The sequence below is a fragment of the Pygoscelis adeliae genome, unplaced genomic scaffold (assembly GCF_000699105.1).
Source record: "Pygoscelis adeliae isolate BGI_AS28 unplaced genomic scaffold, ASM69910v1 Scaffold174, whole genome shotgun sequence".
Classification (NCBI taxonomy): Eukaryota; Metazoa; Chordata; class Aves; order Sphenisciformes; family Spheniscidae; genus Pygoscelis; species Pygoscelis adeliae.
In genome coordinates this window covers 3,533,746-3,544,671 of record NW_008824676.1, presented here as the reverse complement: position 1 = coordinate 3,544,671, position 10,926 = coordinate 3,533,746, and the positions used below count along the sequence as shown (strand labels likewise).

The 10,926-nt window shown below is 39.3% G+C and overlaps 1 protein-coding gene across 1 annotated transcript in view; it reads left to right on the top strand.

The window, feature by feature from the left end:
* Positions 1-10,437, top strand: part of SNX31 (sorting nexin 31) — a 26,725-nt gene extending 16,288 nt beyond the window's left edge. The window contains exons 7-14 of the mRNA XM_009323129.1: positions 393-480; positions 2,366-2,435; positions 2,983-3,075; positions 3,612-3,815; positions 4,340-4,435; positions 6,281-6,358; positions 7,392-7,451; positions 10,123-10,437. Coding sequence (XP_009321404.1) covers positions 393-480; positions 2,366-2,435; positions 2,983-3,075; positions 3,612-3,815; positions 4,340-4,435; positions 6,281-6,358; positions 7,392-7,451; positions 10,123-10,218 — 785 coding nt within the window. The 3' untranslated portion in view covers positions 10,219-10,437. The remainder of the gene's footprint in view (positions 1-392; positions 481-2,365; positions 2,436-2,982; positions 3,076-3,611; positions 3,816-4,339; positions 4,436-6,280; positions 6,359-7,391; positions 7,452-10,122) is intronic.
* Positions 10,438-10,926: the final 489 nt, after the last annotated feature.

Here is a 10,926-nt window from a genome sequence, read left to right as displayed (position 1 = left end):
GAGTGACATGCTTTTCTTGCTGTACATTAGTTATACTGCTCTTGTCTGATGTTCTGTTCAAGAAAAGCACCAGTCCTGGAAGCTTGCATCCACACGTCCTTTAAATGCAGAAACATCTATCCTGCTTAGCTGTGTTTTGAGAGAAGGATATTCTATAAGAGTATGGTCTAAGGGGGTAGTGAGATTCTGTAAGTAATAGAGCTATGTAAGTTTAGACTCAGAGAAGTGAGGAAGATAACTGACCTGTCACCTTGCTTTACCCCAGAATTTATATTCAAGTTCTTTTTCTTCTCTAACAGTACATTGCTAACCAGCACTAACTGATATATGAAAGTAGCTGGGCTATTTCACTAGATCTCGCCAAATGTCTCTGGTTTTTCTTCTTTTCCCAGTGGTGAAAAAAGTGGCAGAATTTGAACTTCCGTATGTGAGTCTTCAGAGCATGAAAGAGTTGCACTGTAAGCTTGGGATCAGAAAGTGGTAAGCAAGAAGCTTAAAAGAAACTACCAAGATGTATGACAACTCCTATGAACAGAGAAAGAAATCCCTTGACAGTTACAAAGTTTTCAAGCCTCAGCAGCTTGACTGTTTTTCGCTGAGGCCAATTTGTTATTGGAATTGACTGGTTTCTGTGGCCTTGCATGTGTTAAACTTTATCACTGTAGTATTCCTGAAGCATCCTTTACTGCAGCTAGCTATTTATTCCCTCTCTTTCAGAATCTATAGAGAGGTGCTTTGTGGCTGCTTGCCTCCTAATTTTTATACCTGCATAATGCAGTGACTACAAATGGTAATATACCCCTAAACAATATTGAAGAGAACTTTGAGTTCTGAGTTGCGAGCTGCAACTCTGTTTGGGCAGAGATGGATTACTTTTTATCTGAAGTGCTCATTTCTATATACTAATATACAATACCTGAGGCTGTAGCTTGAGCATTTCTTTTGGTAAGTGGCCTGGCTTCAGCAGCAGAGCACTCTTCCCCTTTCATTTGCTCACACCTCAGGCTCCTCCTCAGAGGAGCTGGTAGAACTGTGTAGGCAGACATGGTGAACTCGACTGGCGAGCTAGCCTGGCCTAAAAATAAGTTGCTGGCTGTTTATTTTTTATTTGGTTTTGCTGGCCTATTTTTGGCTTGGGTCAGTCCCCCAGTCTTGTTTGCTGCACAGCAAACAGTTGTGCTGACTTGTGGGTGAGGATAAACCCTGGGGACAGGGAGTCTGGTGCCAAAGTCCCGCTTGTCAAACAGTGCCCTGAGGGTGCAGTTAGGCAGTATAGCTGAGCCAGTTCTAATGGTTCACTGCTGTGGTTGTGGTCTGGTCTACTTCTCCCTACAATGAAAAAGAAAAAAAGGAATAGATTTTTGCATGCCTAGTGAGTTCCATTGGCTGCATCAGATGAATGCTAGCGCAAGAACCATGGTTGGGAGCAGAAGAGGAAGAACAGACCATGCCTTTTAGTGGCAGCAAGCAAGGTTACTTGGCTTGAAGGTACACAGAAATCTGTTGTTTGCTTGTAACTTGTCTGTTGTTAAATCTACTGGGCTAGAGCTTGGCCTCGACAAAGCTTTCTCTGTTTCCCTATATGTGCCCTTATAAACTGCAGAACCTAGCAGCCTAATGAAAGAACTGCATGGTTCTAAGCCATGACAAAGTGACTGTCTGAGTAGATACTTCTCTATCTAGCACTGCTTCAAAGCACAGAGGTAGGAAATGGCAGTCCTGGGGTTGTTTGTGTGGTGCAGGAAGCGTATTGCCTGTGCAATGCGAGTAATACAGCTGTACTAGCCATGGAGCCCACACTGCTCTGTTTGTACTGTCATGTAGACTTACCTAAGCTGCTTTTAAATAAAATGGCTCAAGCTAGCTGTTGCAGCATGGCACTTGGATAACTATTTAACTTGCTTTGTTGCTGTACTGATCTGATCCTGCAGCACTTCTACAGCAGTTGGTACTGCAGCTAGCTAGCTTAAGGCTAGGTCTTGTATGTCAGCACTGCAGCATGGCAGTGGATGCTCTGAGAGTCTTACCAACTCTTATGTAGACAAACACTGAGTTGTTTGAGAAAAAGAGGAGGAAAGTTTTAGTTCTAAATTGTAACTGTTACGTTTGGTACCACCAAAATCGAAGTGGAGAGATTGGATAACCTGACTAGTTTATTTCCATTCTGCTACAACGTATAAAGAATAAGTACAGTACAGACTTCAAGGGCACAACTGTTTTTCATTTTGGTTTGTTTTTTTTTAATCTGGTAAGTAATGGGATTTTTCTGGGTTGTGCTCCCATCATATTTAGCTGAAAAATCAAAATACCATATTTAGATACGTATCTTCATATTTTATTACTGTTTTCCCTTGGCTTGGAAAAGGTATATGGATCCTTCTCTTGATACACGGCTGATGGATTGTAGAGCTTCACTGAATTTGCTATATATGCAGGTAAAACTGAAAGATCTTTGTAACTTTAAAAGTTAATTTTCCCACATTAATTTCATCTTTTATACAAATTCTTGAAATGTTTGTAAATGGTTCCTGTTTAGCACTGCTGTGTTGCACTTTTCTAAGTGCTGGGTATAACTTGTTGATTATGTTCATTTTTTTTCCCCCGTCAAACTCATGTACTAGAGATTCTAACTATGTTTTGTGCATGGGAAAAGTATTGCACAAAAAGGACATATTTAGGTATCTGTCCGCTCTATTTTCAAGTGTATGTACGTATGTATCTGTATGTCTCTAATATGTAGGCACTCTGCCATGATATGAGAGCATTTGATTTCTGAGCTGTAGGTGTGTTGAGTTGTACGAGCTTTGGAAACTGTTAATTCAGGAGGGAAGAACAGAGTAGAATGAACTTGTCCAAAATCAAAGGCCTTTTTTTTTTTTTTTTTAAAAAAAGCTTTCCCTGTGTGTGTGTTTCTGAATGTTTGTGTGTGAAAGGAAATGTATTTTTGCTGACTTTTTTGCTATTTTTAAAAATTCTTTTAAGGCAATCCAGGAAGTTAAGAGGAATTGGGTTAAACCAACAGAAGGGCAGATGCAGGAACTTGAATTTCTACAAAAAAATGCAAACAAAGCAAAGGTAAAATGGTATTTTAAAAACAATATAAACAGCTAAAAGGAGTGGTTTTTGAAACAATTATACTAGAGGCTGCGACTTTAAAAACAGAGCATGGTTTTGTGGACTGGTTTGAGCTAGAGACCCAGGTCTCCCATCTCCTCGTCAGATACTGAGCCACCTAATAGAAAAGGATGTTCCCATCTCTGCTAGCATTTTAAAATATCTCAACAGAATTACTTGGATCCAAAGGGCTATCAAGACTGTGAATCCTAGTCTTCTCTATCTGCTAAACTCAGGTGCAAAGGTTTGTCATCCAGTTCAGGAAATCAGATGGAAATTCAGACTGCTGGGACTGCTGTTCTCAGTATTTCTTACTGGTTAGTTTTATCTCTTCCCATCATTATATGTGATAAGCATCCAAAAGATCCAGCTCATGATATCCGGTTTAAAAAAAAAAAATAATCAAGTTTCTAAGTCTGGACTGTGAGTGACTTCCAAATCACTAGTTTTCACTCGCTTTTACAGCAAATTGCTTTAGTTCTGTCTTTTTGGTGCAGTTCCTGGAGTTGATTCGAGAAATGCAGTTCTATGGATATGTACGGCTTGATCCTTGCATTTGTGACTATCCAGAAGAAGGCTGCTCAGCTGACATCTATGTTGGCAATAATGAGATTAACTGCTGCATAAAACTGCCTACTAACCAGACTAAAGAGGTCAGCTTTAAAATCAACAGGCTAAGAAGTTGGCAGGTTACTTTTCTTGTAAGTAATTCATTGACTTTGTATCTGAATTGACTTTCTCTTCATGAAAACTAAGGTTGTCAGGGGAAGGGCAGGTCCGGGGGGAAGCGGGTGCTCTGTTTTAAATCCCTCCCATTTGCCCATATTCCCCTCCAAACCTGTCCTGAAACATATTCCCTTGGCAGCCTTTACAGCAGTAAACCATCTAGCCTTACTCTGCTATTTCTCCCTTCCCTGGCATTCCATGTCATTCTTTACCTACCCCTTTCCTTTCCTGTTGGAGGTAGAGTTGTCAGAGTTTTGTGTGGGAGCAAAAGAACTGCTTTAGCCAGCTTTGTGCTTGTAAAGACTCCCCCTTCCTACCTCCCACTTGCTCCCTCCCCCAGGAGAAGTGTTCTGGTACAGATTTTCAGCTGTTTTATTTATATATTGTATAAAATGAACCTAACTGACTAATTCTGATTTAAGGTGGACACCTTAATGCTGTTTTTAGCTGTTTCTTCTGTTCATTGTTTGTTTTTTTGTTTTGTGGGGGTTTTTTTCAGGGTGCTACAAAAGATGGTGAAGAAGACACTCTGGAGCTCAGATTTGAGTACAATGATTCAGGCACATGGCAATGGATAATTTTGTACACAAAACAGGTTAGTTCTCTGTCCTGTTAGGAAAGGATCAGAGTAAAATGTAATCTTACAGCCATGGGGATCTTCAAAAGTGGTTAGTCTATCTCTACCAGAGTGCAGTGGCTATGCTTTCAAACAGGTTAGCTTAGGGACAGAGTTATCTGGGGAAAAGCATTTGAGTTTCTAATATAAGGGCGAAGAGGATTTTTTTTTCCATTAAAGAGAAATGTCTAGCACTCAGCAGCAAGCCTGGGATGGAGTGTAGAGAGGTGCCATTTATTTACTGGACTCAGTAAGTAACCAAAATCATTAATTGGTCAGACCCAGCTAAGGTCAAGGGCTCCATTTTCCACAATGAATCCTATTGTTCAAATATAAATATATGCCATATTAACCCAGGTTAATGGTGGGTGTGGATATGTAACATCATATGTGTTTTTTCTACATATAAATAATTCTTAAATAAGATTTTATAGGGTGCCACTCCTCCCACTATTTTCAGGCAGCTCTTTAAAGAGAAAGGTATCCAGGAATTCAAGTCATCCATCTGTGGTTATGCTGCCTAGCAAATAATCTAGGCTCTGCAGTATCAAAGACAGCAGCAGTCTCAGTTTAGGTACGGAGCTTCTATAAAAAGTATAGAGCCTGTTATTCAAGTAAACTGCTTCTCTTGCCTCTGAGACCCACCCAGCAGCAGACAGGATTTTTCAAGTAAAATCAAAATGCTTATTTCTCACACGTGAATTCTGAATTCTGGGGTGATGATGCAGTTCACACAGCTATTTAGTAAGTGTTAATTTCCTGCCATGCTTAAGTCTTATGAGAACATGAGCCATAAGCAGTAAGCTTTCTAGTTTCTTTGCTGTTGGAGAACAAAAAACCTAGAATTACCTCAGTATTAATTCTCCTGTGAAATCTGTTAGGGTTGTGCTTGTTGTAGTGACTTGTTGATTAAAAAAAACCTGTGTCCTACTTGCCTCAGAAGTGTGAGGAAGAACTAAAGGCCAGAAAGGTGCTGCTGTGTGGAAGAAACAAGGGTTTGATCCAAGAGCCCACTGCAGAAAATGGAAAGACTGGATGATTTGGAGCTTAGTCAGAGATGGCTCCCCCCTCCCTCACTGATCTTGCAGGATATTTTGTCTTTGATTCATCTCTCGGTGCTTGATGCTTTACCTGAGACTCCTCCTTTTGGAGAGTAAGTAGTAAGGTGCATCTCCAGGGTGCAATTCAGACCTTAACTTGGGCTGCATTATCTCAGAGTTGTACATGCTCATTGGACAGCATAAGGAACTGGTAACAACTCCACTCCTCTCTGAGGTGCCTCTGCTAGATACCTAATATGTGGGATGAAGGCGTACTGCTCCATTCGTATTAGCTGTGCAAGATGTGACTGTGAGCTGGTCTACAAACAGTTGCAGCCATCTTGTGTAACCACCAGGGCTTTGATTTTCAGCAGTGCTGAGTGCCTGTGAACTCCAGCTTGCTTCACTTGTTGAAGTGGTTTTGATGCCGATAGTGCCACATTTGATTAACCTTACTTAGCCTTTGGTGTAATTTAGCAGCCTTTAAGGTAGGAGCCACAGACAACTAGAGAGAATAACTTGCCTCACAAAACCAGTCATAAAAATTCTTATTCTCCACTCTGAGCAGTGCCATGAGGGTTAGTCATGCTGAGCCTGGGCTTTAAGCAACTGCAGCTAGTTTGGTGCACTGTAAGGATGTTAAGCACAGCGTAAAATTAACTGAATTAGGGAAGTAATAGTTCAGTAGTTAGGGATTGTAATTTTCTGGCGGAGGAGGAATGGAAGAGTCAAGTACATCTTTTAATAGAAGAAATCAGAATGTTCTTTGGTTTATCCTCTTTAGGCCTTTTTGCTCAGTAGCTGCTTGAAGAAAATGATATCAGAACAGATGATGAAGGCAGCCAAAGAGGGCCAAGAAATGGTAAGCATGTGTGTACGTTGGTATCTAAATTTGTATTTAAAAGAAATAAGCCTGCCACTCTATCATTCTTTCAAGTGTGCTGAGAGAAGCCCCATTGAGGAAAAGGATCTTGCATGTTCCACATTTCAGTACAGAATTAATTGGCTAAAAAGTACATCTTTGCTCAGTTTTACTGAAATAATAATCTGAATGTTAAAGATGGTTTATCATTGCAGTTTTAATAATCTGTTTTGCATTCTCTCCTTGACTTTAATTTTTGCCGCATATGATAAAGGATATCTGTGGCATAATTTTTGTATGTTCTGCACTACCCTGTTGTATCCGTTTCTGGCTTTCACTTTTTCACCACTTCACTTGCTTGCTCCATCTGCTGCAATGTTAGACCAATTTGAGATCTGTGACATTCACACTGAGAAACTTTTTGGTTTTAAATAGAAGTGTTAATAGAACAAAAATCTGATTTGTAGCTAAAATACTTCTGCTGTCTTTTGTGTAGGCCTTTAAGGGTGAAAATATGTTTAGATACTTGTTATTTTTAAAAATAATTTCCAGTATTAATAATGCCTTTGTTTAACCTTGTGACATCTAAGACTTTGAATGGCTGCTAACTGAAAACTTCTGAAGAGAAAAAAAGAAAGGGACATGTGTGATCTTCTAGACTCATGCTGATTACAGTGAGCAATGAGGCAATGAACAGCATGTTATTTCATAGCTTTAAACCATAAGTGATTCAGAAGGAAAGACCGACTTTAATTTTGGAAAAGATTTGATCTCTTTCATTCTAAGTTTATTTGTAATGGAAGTACAGTAAGCCTTTATGAAGATGAGCATTCGTTACTTAAATATTCAGCTGTTGATAGTACTCAGGTAGCTTAGACTAAAACAGAATTATGAGAGAAGGGTAAATATGCCAGTTTCATTTCCTACATTTTCTGCTGGGTTTAACGAGTGCTGATTTGCTTAGTGTATTTTGTTAGAGTACTTGAGGGAGCATTTAAGCTTATTGTAATTTCAGATTTTTCAATCTCTTTAGGAGATCGAGATGCCTGAATCCACGAAAAATAGTAAGAAATCCAGCATCCAAGAAAAGCAGGTTAGTGAGTGAGAAATTGTCTCCAAAATGTAAATACAGTGTGTCTTGCTTGCTAGTGGTGTTTAGCCCAACCTCTGTTTTTCTGGTTAGGGAGGCTCCTAATAAGTTTAATGGGAAGTTCTTTGGGTAGGAAAAAGAGCTAAACTTGAATTTTGGAAGGAAGAAGAGGGTAAGAAACATGTCTGAATAAAAATTTTATTTTAGTTTCGTGGGTTTAATGACAACTTGCTTCATTTTATTTGTTTTTTGCAAGGGTTTCTGAATGAGACACTTGAAGTTTACAGAAAGCCAGAATATATACAGAGATCATGTGTGTATATCCACATGCAGCTGCTGATGTAGTTTACAGACTTGTACTTGGATTCCGCACTGGGATTGTCTATGCATTTTTTTCCCCTGTAGTTGGGAATTGTACCCATTTGCAAAACTTGTCATGTTACATATCTATACATATACATTCCTATCATGTAAAAGATGTAATTCCAAGTTCATTTGCTGGAATCAGTATTCATAGCTAATAGTTCCTGAATAGCTAAATGGTTAGAAGATGTTGCTTTTCCAATTTGTTGAATATGAGATAATAAATAAATGGAAAGGGAATAATGTAAAGTGAATTAAAATAAATACCTCTATTGCAGTGTGTGATTGGCCAAAGGGGAAATATTTCTAAAAGAGAGAACCAAAATCTAACCTGAATTCAGAAAAAAGTAACGTTGCCCTATCTTCAGAAACAGCATAAAACCAATCACTAACTGCTCTTCAATAAGCAAATCGATTAACCTGTGTGGTGGGTTTTCTTGTCCCTTTCTTTGAAGTGCTCTGTACGTGTCACTGCTGGAGACAAGATTCTAGGTTTGGTGTGGCCTTCAGTATTCACAAATAACTTGCAAATGATAATAAGGGAGACAACACTTTCTGAATAGACTTGCATCTGTGATGAAGGCTGAAGGATGCAGTTCAGTGGCCTCGCTGTGGTCCAGCTTTAGCAAGGACTAAGTTGCATGGCACTCTGGGCTTGAGGCAGTTGTCCTGACTTGAACATACTTTAAAATACCTCCTCGATTGCGAGGAAGATGGACTGCAAATGCTCTCTCTGAATTTTTGTGAGAAGAGCAGCGTTGGACAGGGCAACGTAAATCCACTGAGCTTATCAGCTGTGTCTTGCTGGTGCAGTGTCTGGCTGCTGATACGAAACTCAGTGAACTAAGAAAATTACAGCTGATAATTAGAATGGAGCTGTTTGTTAAAGCGAGTCAAGGTATGCTGTTGCGTTAAACAGTGATAGTATGGCATCATGTGCCTCATTCTATACACCGAGTTTAAACTGGTTTAGGTCTTCATGCACCAAGCTGTGTTATTAGACGGACAATTAATATAAAATCTTAAACTATGCTTAGCTAACTTCTAAATGCTGTGATTGCAATTCTAAGGTTCTTAAGACTTCCTTTCCTATTCCTCTACTTCTCTTTGCAAGATGCTTGAAAAATGTATTAGAAGTATATCTTTGCACATTCTCATTTGAAAGTGTCATTTGAGTTAGGTCTTTATAATTTTGCCATTATTATCCCCAAGAGTCGTACAAGTCTTTGCTCCAAGTTGGTGGAAAGTTTAACTGACTGCTGTTCGAAGACTCTGAAAACACGCCAAGTATTTTCTGCTGACTCATGAGAAGAAAAACTTAACTTTGGTTTTCTTTGTGATCCTGTAGCAGTATACTGATACTACCAGATCAGCATAACAGCCTGTAGTGTCTTGTTTTGAATAGACAACCTAGTGCAGCAGTAAGATTTAGTAGGAAAACCAAGAACAATCTTTTGAATTGAGATAAAAATGATTTAACTAGTATGCAATAGTTGGACTTTGCAGATAGTGAGGCTGTGCTGTAGAATGTGCCTGCATCTTGGCAATTTTGCTGTTGTAGATTATCTCTGTAGAAGTTACTTCTATGCAAAATTTGGCTCCAGTTTCCTAATGCCTTAATGTTAGTTATTGCATTGCCATAGCTTTGCGATGGACACTTTTAGTAGGGTTTTTCAGGACGTTTACTTTACATATATATCAAAATACCATGTTGCAAGAGGCAGAAGAAAAATTTGTGCCATAAATTTTTGTAGTACAACAGAAAACTGGAGATACATGCGATGTAAGGGTATAGTTTGCCTGCTTGTACCTTGGGTGCTTATAGTTTGCCTGCTTATACCTGCTGGGTGATGTGGTGTTAGGAAGTTTCAGGCAGTACATGGTACCCTTTAGGAAAGGTAGAGTTGAAAGGTATCATTTATGCAGGTGTTATGGTTAAAGTTAAGAATGTGTGACTAACAGAAGTCAATCTAATTCAGAAGGCCGAGTAGGCAGTTAAAGTACCTGTACATATGTCCTTGTGGCCACTATAATGCCAAATAACACCAATGTTAGCACATTTGGAACTGCCATTCAATCTGCACCACATTTATTGCAATGCGCTAAACCTTAAGAGCAGAAAGTACTGTTCTTGTGTTGTATTCCAACAGGGGGGAAAAAAAAATAATCTGTTCTCTCTGAAATGCCAACATAAAGAGATCAACCACTGCACCTGAACAGTATCATGTCAGATTTTCTAGCTTATGTTTGTAACCATCTATAATTGCTGAAATGCATATACTCTTTTAACTGTTTACTTGTTTCACTACAGGTAGTTCATTCGGGTTTTATATCAAGGAAAAGATTTTTGGTTAGGCCAAATGAAGACGACTGTGTATTTGAGAAAATAAGAGAAGAGGACCTGTGATAATCTATTTGAGATACTGTCTTTCAAAATGAATTGTCTGGGAATAATAAACCCATTGTTGAAACCTTGGATTATAAGCTGAAAAAAAAATCTTCAATGTAATTCCTTGCCTTTGCAGTGTTCTTTATAGTATTTATAAGTCTAGTGAACCGGATCAAATGGGTGCTGAGAATCTGGAGACATCTTGCATACATGCTGCTTTGGCTTTTTTCCCCCAGACTGAAACTGTTGGGGCAGAAAGGGGCGGGTTAATTAGAAACGGTGCTATGATGTTAGAGGAGGAAAAAGTATTTATATATCAGTTTATAATGTCTCTGTGTGATGGCTGAGCAGGCTGTTGCCACCTAGACATTGTCTGGAAAAGGCACGTATTTCCTATGATCACTTCCCCTTACCAGGACCAGTCATTCCTTTCAAGCAGAACAGGCTGTTGTGGTACCCTTATTGACCTCTTGAGATACCATCAGTGATGATTCAGAAGCTGCCACGCTTTGGAGAATGCAGGTATTAATGCGCTCTGTGGCACAGCAGTGGGGAGGGCTATCAGTTGAATGCGTGTTAACTGTGCGTCAGAAATGGGAGCTGGTTACACTGATGACACTGGGGTAAGCAGGTACCTGATGTAGTTGGATAAAGGTAGATCATGAAGTTATTTGCTACTGCAAGAAGACTGAAGTGCCTAACCCATGATACTCTATACCACGCTTG